At 44.9% G+C, this 13,372-nt stretch overlaps 1 protein-coding gene across 1 annotated transcript; it reads left to right on the forward strand.

Moving 5' to 3' along the window:
• Positions 1–2,971: 2,971 nt before the first annotated feature.
• Positions 2,972–7,556, forward strand: LOC138930323 (uncharacterized). Its single transcript, XM_070290344.1, has one exon. The coding sequence runs from the start codon at positions 4,495–4,497 to the stop codon at positions 6,070–6,072; it is 1,578 nt and encodes a 525-aa protein (XP_070146445.1). The 5' UTR covers positions 2,972–4,494; the 3' UTR covers positions 6,073–7,556.
• The last annotated feature ends 5,816 nt before the right edge of the window (positions 7,557–13,372 follow it).

Genomic DNA, 13,372 nt, shown 5'->3' on the forward strand with positions numbered 1-13,372 from the left:
TCCAGGTGGAGATTCAAATGGGCATACAAATAAGTGTGAGATCACTACCTCTTATCTTCCCTCCCGTGCCCCAACCCCCAACACACAAATGGGACCATATACTGTCCCCTCTCTGCAGTTTGCTTTCTTCCATATTTTGAAGGGGCCCCTAAATCAGATCCTATAGACATAACTCGTTCTTGTTAACGATTGCATAAGAATCCATAGAATGGCTATACCACAATGTTTTCAGTCATTCCCCAATTGATGAGTGCTTACTCTGTATCCTAGTTTGCCCCAACTTGCAGTGAACAGGAAGAGAAGTCTAAACCTTAGTAACCAAAGTTCTTATTGTCCCGCTTTAAACCAACTCCCATGCATATACAGCCTGGAACACTGAAAGCAGGACCTGACTGAGGACATTGAGGCTGGATCATGCACGGCCTTGGAGAGAAATCAGGTTTAGGCCCAGCCCATTTACTGTCCAGTTCCTCTCAGTCTATTCTGTGGGCTTGTCATCCTCAACCCAACTTCCACATATTGGCATGTCTCAGTGAATAGCCATGCACATTCCTCTCCTAACAGTACCCTCTCGAGGTGATTCTTCCCAGTCTTGTGGCTTTAAACACTATCTGTGTCCTGTTGTCTTGATAATTCTGCTTTTGCAGTCTACGCGGAGACTGTACTTCTCCAAACCTCAGACACTTAACAAGTGCAAATAGGAACTCTTGACACACATGCCCAACTGCCTTTCTTCCTTCTCCAAACCTATCACATCCACTCCCTGTATTCTCTGCAACTATACATAACACCTTCATTAGCAAGACTTGCAAGAAAATACTCTCTTAGTAATCGTCCATGTCTTAAGTTTGTTCACCAACTGCCTTCAATCCACCAGCAAGTGATGTCTGTTCTCCTTCCAAAGTATCATGAGAACCCATGAGCTACTCTCTAAATTCATGTTGCCTTTCTGGGCCAAGCCACTGCCATCTCCCAAGTGGGCTACTGCAGGAGGGTTCAAATCAGTCTCCCTGCTTTGCTTTCTGCCCTGCCCACTTATGGTATTTCCCACAGAGAGCAGTGAGAGAGAAATTACTGAATTAGATCATGGCACTCCCTTGATTCAGTTCTCGCTCAGGCTCCCCAGGGCTCTTTGAGTGAAAACGAAACTCCATCATGGCTCCTTCCCACCACTGCACTGTCCTCTGGTCCCCCCATCCCCTCTCTCACTGGGCTCCAGCCACACTGGCATCCTTTCTGCCCCTCCAGTGCCCCTCTTTTCTGCTACAAGGCCAGAGGAATTGCAGTTCTCCCTGCTGGGCAGGCTTTCCCCCTGTTTCCCAGCAGAACTGACTACATGTCACTGTCCTCAGAAAGGCCATCCCTGACCTCTGCCACTTCTCTTGGGTTCTAGGTGATATGTACCAAATCATTTCATTTATTTCCCTGAGGGCATTTGTAGCAACCTTTAAGTGCTTTTATATTTTCTGCCATGTTTATATTTCCCACTAGAAAATAAGTTCCTTGGATGCAGGGGCTCTCTGTCTAGAAGAATTGCTGGTACAGGGTAGCCCTCCATAAATACTTACTGAAGGGACCTCTCCCTCCCTCTACCGACACTCCACAGGGCCCTTCACTTTTGCCTCAGTTACAGCAGCCAGTAGTCAGAACACTTTTGATTGCAGATGTGACCAGGAACTGAAAAGAAGGAGAAGGGGATGTCATAGAAGCCTCTGTGAGACAGGATTTGGAGAGTATTCCCCAGCTGCTCTCCTTGTCACTGGAGTAGCCCAGTTCCTGCTGCTGGAGGGTCAAGGGCCTAGCAATTGTCTTCTGACAAGTTTGTGGATTCAGTGACCAAGCATGACTTGACTTTACCTCTTTCTCCTATTGTTTCGATTTCTGTTGGCTCTGTGCGCTGGAAGTCAAAGCCAGAGAAAGAGAACTTCTTGAGTTCTGGTCCTTGAATTGGTCCCTCTTGTCCCTTCTGCCTCCAAACAATGGGCTGAGAAGTTCTTGTCATCTCCTGACCCCCTACCCACCAGCAATCGTGGCTTCCTCCTTGACCTCTGCCTCCTTGGGTCCCTCTTGGCGGCCACCTGGAATGGCGAGGCACAGCTCATCTGCTTCCTGCCTACAAGCAATCTAAGATTCTCAGGAGGTGGCTCCTAAGAGTGGTGACAGTGACCACCTTGGTCAAGGCACCAGCTGCACAGCGGGCTCTTCCTAAGTCTATGTCCCTGCCCTTTGCTGGCACTAGCCCTGTCTAGGGGTAGAGGGCTAGACTTTGCATGCTGGCGAGGTACATGTCTGCTCAGTCTTCTTGGGATGCTTTCCAGGCAGCGATGAGAAAGTTCTCACTGCTTCACATCCCATGGTGACCCAGTCAGTTCTGAAGGTGCAGGGTTGTTCAGGTCAAGGCTATGCTGCCACCACAGAAAACAGCTTTATATACCCATGGAAGGTGGATGGACTGGAGTGAGGGGGAGGAGAGAATATGTGCTGGGCAGATGAAACTCCATGGCCACCACAGTCCAATCACATAGCGCATCTAGCCCTCTGCTGGCATTTCTCTTATTTGTATGGGCAGCCCAAGCTTTAGTGGAGTGAGACATGCTGAGGAAAGGCTCTATGGTTTGATCAGTTTTCATATTTGACCCCGAAGTTCACAGTTCAACGCCTGGCTCATGGTAACTGTGAAACCCCTATTTATGAAGGGGAAGGGGGAAAGGAGGGAAGAGTTGTTCTTGGAACTGGTCACATCTGACTGTCTTTTTAAAAATTCCATCAGCTCTGTCTCAGTGCCGACTGTGTGTGTGTGTGTGTGTGTGTGTGTGTTCGTGTGTGTGTGTGTGTGTGTTCGTGTGTGCGTACATTTATATGTATATTGACAGGTTCCCCCCCAAGTTTTATTGAGATATAATTGACATATAACACTATGAGTGTAAAGTGTACAACAAAATGACTTGACACATGTACATATCACTAACATGATTACCACAAGAAGTTTACTAAACATCCATCACCTCAGTTACACTTTATTTTCCCCTTTTAATGAGAACTTTTAACATCTACTCTTAGCTACTTTCTGTGTTGATATTTAGTTTGTATTAAAGATCTGATCATACCAAGTCCCTCTGTGAATGTGTTGAGTGGGCCCCATGAGCTTGGGTATAGAGTTCAAGCATCTTAGCTTTCTTTTCAGGGCCCCCACGCCTTCCAACCCCATCTTCTACCATATACTCTTGGAGATCATGAGCTCTGTCCACATCAGATGATTAGGCATGACGAGAAGTGACTATGCATGTGCTAGCATGCTATAGGGCCTTGGACACAGACTAATCCCTCTGTCTGTGGGAATGGAATGCCTTCCATTCTGCCTCAACATGCTGGACTGCTACTCATCTTTCAGAGGTCACCTTGGAGGTTTAGTCTTCTGTGCAGTTTTGCTTGATTCCCACCAGAAAAAGGTTATTGGGTGGGTCCTCCTTTCTGGAAGAAGTAGGACTCTAGCCTCTGTTGCACTCTACTCTAATGGTTGCTTGCTTGCCTATCCTCTCAGCATTTGGCCTTGTGTGGCCTCTGCTCCAATACACACTGCTCACCTTTCCTCACCTTGCCCCACACCTCCAACACATCAACATTCACTACTCAAGTATCACACTGCCTGTCTCTAAGCCCCCAGTGCCAAGTGGTGGGTAAGGCTCCCCTAAATATTAACTGGTGAACTGGAAAGAGACACCTCATCCTAGAGAGATTTCCGGTTTTGTTTTTGTTTTGAACATGGATGTGCCCTTTGTGGTTCACACTGGGAATGTCAGCAAGTCGAGGGCACAAACAAGAAGGAACAAATGCCTGGCTCTGGACCAGGTCCTGTTCCCGGCTCTTGATTTGACTTTCCTCACTTGTCATGGAGGATGGCACTAAGAACAGAGTGCTCTTGATTTCTCCCCTGCTTCCAGGCTGCATGAATTGAGGCTGAGTGGGTGGGAGGAGTTGGGGGCTGAGGAACCCCTAGGCCCTTAGTTCTCCCATAATCTGGAGCAGGGACAGGGTTTCCAGCCCACACTGTCTGCTCCCAAGGTCAATCTCAAAACCGGTCCATCTCCTCTGGCTTCAGACTCCTGTGTATCCCTAGGCTCCATAAATATTTGTGGCATGGCATTATGAATAAATGACTACGTGTTCTTGTGTTCTTTATTTCTTCCGCAAGTGTTGTAGAGGAAGGAAAGAGCTGGAAAAGGGGGAAGAATCTCTGATTAAAAAAAAATGGGTCAGCGGGCTGCAGGGCTGGAGGGGGAGAGTGTCCCATTAGCCCCAGCTCCAATTCAGAGTAGGAGTTGTTGCCTTGGTAGTGGTAATGTTTGGGAGTGTGTGTGCGTTGAGGTGGGGAAGACCCAACACCTTAACTGGAGAAAACCATTTTTGCTTCGCTTTGTTTAGGCCAGGCAAATGTTTTCTCAATGCCGCCCACCTTCTCTTGCAAGGTGTTTGCTTTAATCATTTAAATGTTCTATGGGGAGAGGAAAGATAAAACAAAACTCCCTAAATCTATGTCAGATTCCCTTGGTCCACATGGTACCCTTTCCCCATCTTCCTCTTCTTACACATCCAGTTGATCGAGAGGCTGAGAACCCACACTTCTTCCCGCCAACACCAAGCTCCCGCCCCCTCCCACCGCCCGCTGCCCCGAAGCCCCGCAGCAGCCACAGGGGGAACCAAAGAGACAGAAGCCTTCCCAGCTGCCCGGACCACAGACGCCAACACCCCCCGCCCCCCACCACACGCCGCCCGCCGGCGCCCCGCACGCTAACCCACGACCAAGCGGCGGCGGCAGCAGCGGGCTGCGGGCTGCAGGCTGCGGTGACTCGCACCGGCGCGCTCCTGGCAGCGCTAGCCATCCCAGGTGACTGGGACTCGCTGGATCGGCTGGCCCGGGGTCCTCCGCCCCAGCTCGTGCCCCCGGCCCGGGTTCCGGCGCCCACCTGCTCTCCAGCCTCTCACTCCCCCGCGCAGGCTCGCGGGAAGGGAGGTCGCGGCAGCGGCCCGGCGGCACCGGCGACCGTGGCGACAGCGGTGACAGTGGCGGCGGCGGTGGCGGCTGCAGCGGCGGCGGAGGCTGCGGCGGCGACCGTGGCAGAGGCGGTGGCAGAGGCCTCCGTGGCGGAGGCGGAAGCAGAGGTGGAGGCCGAGGCCTCAGTAGAGGAGGCAGTGGCGGAGGCCACCCTGGGGGAGGCGGTGGCAGCCCTGGCGGAGGAGGAGGCGGAGGCTGCACTGGCGGCGGCGGCCGTGGCGGTGATGGAGGCCAGCGAGGCCGAAGCCGCCGCCGCCGTAGCGGAGGCTGCGGCGCCCGCCCTGGGGGAGGCGGATGAGGATGCCGCTGCGGAGGTGGAGGCAGCGGTGGCAGCGGCGGCGGCGGCGGCCGCTGCTGCCGCCGCGGATGCAGATGCGGAAACCGGCGGGGGCTCCGAGGGGAACCCGGACTTTCCTATGGCCTCGCTGTACGTGGGCGACCTGCACCCTGAGGTGACGGAGGCAATGCTGTACGAGAAGTTCAGCCCGGCCGGGCCCATCCTCTCCATCCGCCTTTGCAGGGACAAGATCACCCGCCGCTCGTTGGGCTATGCGTATGTCAACTACCAGCAACCGGTGGACGCCAAGCGGGCCCTGGAGACCCTGAACTTTGATGTCATCAAGGGCAGGCCGGTGCGCATCATGTGGTCCCAGCGGGACCCCTCGCTCCGCAAGAGCGGAGTGGGCAACGTCTTCATCAAGAACCTGGGCAAGACCATCGACAACAAGGCTCTGTACAACATCTTCTCTGCGTTCGGTAACATCCTGTCCTGCAAAGTGGCCTGCGACGAAAAGGGGCCCAAGGGCTATGGGTTCGTGCACTTCCAGAAGCAGGAGTCCGCCGAGCGGGCCATAGATGCGATGAATGGCATGTTCCTGAACTACCGCAAAATTTTCGTTGGGAGATTCAAGTCGCATAAAGAACGAGAGGCCGAAAGGGGAGCCTGGGCCAGGCAGTCCACCAGTGCTGACGTCAAGGATTTTGAGGAAGACACCGATGAGGAGGCCACCTTGCGATGAAAACATCCCAGGAGCGAGCCAGCCAGCAGAGCCAAACCTTGGCTCCCACCCGGTTTACAAACCCCCCACCCTTTTTCCCCCCAACCCACCAGCAGTGTATTGTATTGGGAGTGCAGGTCTCTCTCTCACCCCTTCCTTCCTCCTTCCTTCCCTCCACCTGTGCCTTCCTGTTTGTCCCTCACTCTCTCTCTCTGTCCTTGTCTCTCTCTGTCGACTTCCCCCTTCCCTCTCCTCCCCTCCCGCCACACCCACGTTGGGTGTTGTGAATAATCTTGCTAATCTGTGCCACTTGATAGTTAAGGCTGCCTCTTCTCCTTGTGGTTTGGTTTAAAAAGCACTTTCTCTCTTTGTTCATTGCACAGGTGATGCAATGTCATGATAGAAACATCAGGAAGAAGGAAATCAGATGAGGGAAAACCAAGAGAGTAATTGCTCCCCATGACCCTACTACCCGGAGACAACCACTTTTACCATTTTGGTGTGCTGTTTTTCAGGCTCTCTTCTCTCCTTCTCTCTCTCTCACCCTTCTCCTCCACCCCACCTTCCCTTTTAACACAGTGTTATAGAATGGTTCATGTATGTGGTGTTTCTTAACCTGCTTTTTCAAAAACTAAAACCAAACAAACGTCAACCCATTGAACTTTCCATGATATTCAACAGGCTTGAGAAAGGTCATCTTCTGTGCCTGCAGAGTGTATCTATGGACCCTAACATTTCTGTAATCATTGCCGCATTGTTGGACATTCAGGTGGTGCCTAGCTCTTTCCCTGTGTTTAAACCCAGCACTGTGTATACTCTGATGAGTGAATTCTTCCTTGTCAAGCCAAATCTTTGCTAGCGTACAGGATGTTCTTAATTGTGGACTTGCAGGATCCACATGTGGACATTTTAAAGACTGTTCCTTTGTGTTGCCCAATGGCCCCTTCATAAGCATTGTACCAATTTACATTCATGCCAGCCACCTCAGCTAGTAAAAACAGTATGCCCATTTCCCCTACATAGTCTCCTGGTCACTGTAATTGGTGTGTGTGTGTGTGTGTGTGTGTGTGTGCGCGCATGCATGTGACTGTGTCTTGGCCCACTTGATGATTGTTATGCTGAATTTAAATACTGTTTATCACCTCTTTTCCCTGAGCCCACTTTCTGCTCTTTCCCTCATTCTCAGAAAAATAATCCAGCTTCATTGTAGGGAAAAAAAAATCACACAGCAGACAAGTCAACAGAAGAAAATTAATTTCACAAGTAATCAGTCCTAATAACCTCCCTGAATCATTTTCTTCTGCATCTATCTAATAGCTGCTGTGAAGTACATGAAACATATTAAGCTGTATCTCTCTAGTATTTTTCTGATTCATTTGTCATGTATGTATATCATAATGTACATATTGTTTTTATACTTGCTTTTTGACACCTAAATATGTGTGTGTATATTTATACACACAATACTCTTTAACTTCATTCCATTAAAGATAATTTTAAAATATTATTTCTGGTTGTTAATATTTTATTGAATTAATAATAAGTAGATACATATATAATAGTTTACTGCCCTTTCTCCTTTGGTCAGAAAAATTATTCAGCTTCATTGAAGCAAAAAAATTATGAAGCATACAAGTTATCCATGTCTATCTCTGCATTCATGTTTATACATGTTTTAACTGTTTCCTCATTGTTGCACTTCTAGGTTGTTGCTCATTTTTCCTCATACAAAGCTATCAAATGAATTATAGTACACACATCTTGCTCACTTTCCAGATCATTTCCTAAACAAATATTGCAGAGAGAAAAATTTAAGTATCAAACTATTCAGGCAGTTTGGTGGGGAAGTGCATTAGCAAATGATCATCTGTAAAGATAGTATTTTATATTTGTAAGATGCACCAAATATTGTAAGGGACCTAGATTACTTATATTATTTTCTGCAGTTGGTATTGCAATCATTTCTGTATTTTCTCAATATTTTATCAGGGAAACAGGAGCTTTTTTGTTTTTATTTTAAGCATATTTTATACTGTCTGTACACGAGTATAGTAGAAAGTATTTTTGTTTATATAGCAAAAGTCACTCCTAATACCACTGCTTGACAAAATACATTTTAAATACATAAATACCTGTATGTTGTTGTTGTTCAGTCACTAAGTTGTGTCCAACTCTTTGTGACCCCATGGACTGTAGCACCACTGTCTCCTCTGTTCTCCATCATCTCCCAGAGTTGCTCAAATTCATGTCAGAGTTGATGATGCTATCTAACCACCTCATCCTCTGCTGCCCCCTTCTGCTTTTTCCTTCAGTCTTTCCCAGCATCAGGGTCTTTCCCAATGAGTCATCTCTTTGAATCAGGTGGCCAGAGTATTGGAACTTCAGCTTCAGCATCAGTCCTTCCAATGGATATTCAGGTTTGATTTCCTTTAGAATGATTTATTTAATCTCCTTGTAGTCCAAGGGACTCTCAAGAGTCTTCTCTAGCACCACAAATAGACATCTACATAACTTTATATTTTAAATAAAATATGCGTTTTTTCATTGAAAGTTATTTTTACTGTAATAATTCTCTGGGACCATATTTCTAAATAAATGTTCTCCTTTTGTTCTCTTGTTATATATAATATGCATTCATAGAGATGAGCTATAATTTCTACAACCAAGCTTCCTTGGGCTAAGTTTAAAATAATTCTGAAATTTTACTTGTAAGATCAGTTCTATGATGAGCACCTTTGTACCTGAATGTCTTGAAATATTTTATTATTTTCTATTCCTTACTATTTGAATTGTGGTTTGAATAATATGGACATGTCAAATTTTTTTTTTGGTCTTTTGCCCACATTTCGCTCTTAAAGCCTGTATCAACTGGTAGTGTAGGAGAGTGCACATACCCCTGCTCAGCTTCTTAAATTGGCCAAAGTATTTTTTTTTAAGTTTTGTGAAATGAAAATGATTTGTACATTTTGTTACTTCATTTAAAAGTGCATTTAAAAATGAGATAAAGCACATCAAAGTATACATAAGAACCACCTCATACATTTATTTCCTATATATTTACAATTTTTCATGATCCATCTATAAGCAGTTTTAACAATTATGGACATATTTTATCCCATAATTTGCCTTTCAATATATTGTGAAGATACTTAAGGCATCTAAGCCTCTTCAGTTTTATTCTAAACCTCACCATTTTACAAGACTGGACTTTTTTTGGAAATATAAATGACTTGCAATATTATATTAGTTGTGGGTGTACACCATAGTGCATAATACATAGTAACTTGATATTTTTATCAATTTAAATTATGCATCATAAAAATTATAAATAGTGACTATACATGCTAGGTTGTACATTACATCTTTGTAACGTTTTTTATTTTGTACCTAGTACTTTGCATGTCTCAATTTCCTTCACCTGTGTGCCTGTCCCCCACCTCTGTCTCCTTTGGTAACCACTAATTTGTCATCTATATCTATGAAGTTGTTTCTGTGTTGTTATATTTATTCATTTGTGTTATATTTTAGATTCTACATATAAATGAAAGCATATAGTATTTATCTTTCTCTGAGTTATTTCACTGAGCACAAAACCCTCAAGGTCCATTATATTGTTGAAAAATGGCAAAATTTCATTTTTATGGTCAAATAATACTCCATTATATATATAAATATGTGTGTGTCTGTATCACATCTTTAGCCAGTCATCTGTTGATGGACTCATAGGTTGCTACCACATCTTGCCTATTATAAATGTATTGTAGGTAAGGTTAGAGCACACATACCTTTTGAATTGCTTTCTTTGGATAAATGATCATGAGTAGAATTGCTGGATTATATGGTGAAAGTAAAAGTGAAGTTGCTCAGTTGTGTCCCACTCTTTGCAACCCCATGGACTGTAGCCTACCAGGCTCCTCCCTCCATGGAATTTTCCAGGCAAGAATACTGGAGTGGGGTGCCATTTCCTTCTCCAGGGGATCTTCCCAACCCAGGGATCGAACCTGAGTCTCCCGCACTGTGTTGCTGCTGCTGCTGCTAAGTCACTTCAGTCATGTCTGACTCTGTGCGACCCCACAGACACCAGCCCACCAGGCTCCCCCGTCCCTGGGATTCTCCAAGCAAGAACACTGGAGTGGGGTGCCATTTCCTTCTCCAGGGGATCTTCCCAACCCAGGGATCGAACCTGGGTCTCCTGCACTGTAGGCAGATGCTTTACCATCTGAGCCTTTTTGAAGAACCATTGTAGTTGCACCAATTTAGATTCCCACCAATGGTGCATGAAGGTTCTCTTATCCATATCCTTGCCAACACTTGTTATTTTTTGTCTTTCTGATGGTAGACATTCTGATAGCTGTGAGGTGATATCTCATTATGTTTTTGCATTTCCCAGATGATTTTTGAGACTTGTTTTGTGGCCTAGTTTGTGATCTATCATGGAGAAAGTTCCATGTACAGAACTGGAATATTTTTAAGAGTGTCCTCATTTTGAATATTCAAGTAATTCCTATGTTTTCCCCATTAAATCCAACACTATGCTGAATAATTTTTCAGTTGAATTGCTTTTCCTCCCTATTAAAAGGCATTTACTAGTCCTTTGTCTAGTCCAGGCTGTGAGCTAACACTTAAAAATTTAGACAAAGTTCAGAACTGTTGATTTTAAAGGAAGAAACAGAATCATATTTAATGAATAATTTAGAATTTAGATATTGTTTTTACAAGCTTTATAAAAGCTAGGAAAAAAGTCCCTGCCTGGGAGAAGAAATAAACTTATTTATGCTATTTAATTCTATCAAAGACTCTCCAAGTCAAGATAGCTTTGAAAATTTGACAAAGACTGCAGAACGAAGAAACCATTGCTTTTAGGATTTATGCTTGTAGGGCATGGATTGCTGTTATTTATTCACAGAAATTATATTTTAAAATTGATTATATTTGTATATCCTATTATATAAGGGGGTTCAGAAATACCACCGCCTTCCCCAGTGCAGTGGTGTAGATATCTATTTGTAGTTCATGTTGAGCACAAGGAGGAATCTAGCTTCTGCTTTGATCTAATCAGTGTAAAATCTGTCTCATCACCACTGAGAAAATAAGCTGAAAGTAATGAGGTGACAGGGGATAGAGGAAAGAAGAAAGGAGAGAGGAGAGAGACAGCCAGCTAAATAACTACAAGGAAAAACCATTGCCAGGGTGGTAGCATAGTAATATGTGGGAAAAGCCACTTGACGACTATCAATGCAAGAATCCAACTATGAATACAGTGAGGATTCTTTTAAGATATATAAGAATGATTTCAGTTTAAATGGAAAAAAATGTTATATTATTACAAAAAATATCCTTGTACAGAGTATATAAAATAGTACAGAGTATACATTATTAGAAAAGTGCAAATCAAAACTACAATGAGGTATCATCTCACACTGGTCAGAATGGCCATCATCAAAAAGGCTACAAACAAAAATGCTGGAGAAGGTATGGAGAAAAGGGAACCCTCTTACACTGTTGGTGGGAATGCAAACTGATACAGTCACTATGGAGAACAGTATGGAAATTCCTTAAAAAACTGGGAATAGAAGTGCCATAAGATCCAGCAATATCACTGCTGGGTATGCTCCCCAAGGAAACCAGAATTGAAAGAAACACATGTACCCCAGTCTTCATTGCAGCACTGTTTACAATAGCTAAGACATGGGAGCAACCAAGGTGTCCATCATCAAAGATGAATTAATAAGGAAGTTGTGGTATATATACACAATGGAATATTACTCAGCTATAAAAACGAATGCATCTGAGTCAGTTCTAATGAGGTGGATGAACCTGGAGCCTATTATCAGTTCAGTTCAGTTCAGTTCAGTCGCTCAGTCCTGTCCAACTCTTTGTGACCCCATGAATCCCAGCATGCCAGGCCTCCTTGTCCATCACCAACTCCCGGAGTTCACTCAGACTCACATACATCAAGTCACTGATGCCATCCAGCCATCTCATCCTCGGTTGTCCCCTTCTCCTCCTGCCCTCAATCCCTCCCAGCATCAGAGTCTTTTCCAATGAGTCAACTCTTCGCATGAGATGGCCAAAGTATTGGAGTTTCAGCTTCAGCATCATTCCCTCCAAAGAAATCCCAGGTCTGATCTCCTTCAGAATGGACTGGTTGGATCTCCTTGCAGTCCAAGGGACTCTCAAGAGTCTTCTCCAACACCACAGTTCAAAAGCATCAATTCTTTGGTGCTCAGCTTTCTTCACAGTCCAACTCTCACATCCATACGTGACCACTGGAAAAACCATAGCCTTGACTAGATGGACCTTAGTCGGCAAAGTAATGTCTCTGCTTTTCAATATACTATATAGATTGGTCATAAGTTTTCTTCCAAGGAGTAAGCGTCTTTTAATTTCATGGCTGCAATCACCATCTGCAGTGATTTTGGAGCCCCCCAAAATAAAGTCTGACACTGTTTCCACTGTTTCCCCATCTATTTCCCATGAAGTGATGGGACCAGATGCCATGATCTTCGTTTTCTGAATGTTGAGCTTTAAGCCAACTTTTTCACTCTCCTCTTTCACTTTCCTCAAGAGGCTTTTGAGTTCCTCTTCACTTTCTGCCATAAGGGTTGTGTCATCTGCATATCTGAGGTTATTGATATTTCTCCTGCCAATCTTGATTCCAGCTTGTGTTTCTTCCAGCCCAGCATTTCTCATGATGTACTCTGCATATAAGTTAAATAAGCAGGGTGACAATATACAGCCTTGACGTACTCCTTTTCCTATTTGGAACCAGTCTGTTGTTCCATGTCCAGTTCTAACTTGCTTCCTGACCTGCATATAGGTTTCTCAAGAGGCAGGTCAGGTGGTCTGGTATTCCCATCTCTTTCAGAATTGTCCACAGTTTATTGTGATCCACACAGTCAAAGGCTTTGGCATAGTCAATAAAGCAGAAATAGATGTTTGTTTTTTTTTTTTCTGGAACTCTCTTGCTTTTACGATGATCCAGCGGATGTTGGCAGTTTGATCTCTGGTTCCTCTTCCTTTTCTAAAACCTGCTTGAACATCTGGAAGTTCACAGTTCATGTATTGCTGAAGCCTGGCTTGGAGAATTTTGAGCACTACTTTACTAGTGTGTGAGATGAGTGCAATTGTGCAGTAGTTTGAGCATTCTTTGGAATTGGAATGAAAACTGACCTTTTCCAGTCCTGTGGCCACTGCTGAGTTTTCCAAACTTGCTGGCATAATGACTGCAGCACTTTCACAGCATCATCTTTCAGGATTTAAAATAGCTCAACTGGAATTCCATCACCTCCACTAGCTTTGTTTGTAGTGATGCTTTCTA

Source organism: Ovis canadensis, chromosome X (assembly GCF_042477335.2).
Source record: "Ovis canadensis isolate MfBH-ARS-UI-01 breed Bighorn chromosome X, ARS-UI_OviCan_v2, whole genome shotgun sequence".
NCBI classification, from domain to species: Eukaryota; Metazoa; Chordata; class Mammalia; order Artiodactyla; family Bovidae; genus Ovis; species Ovis canadensis.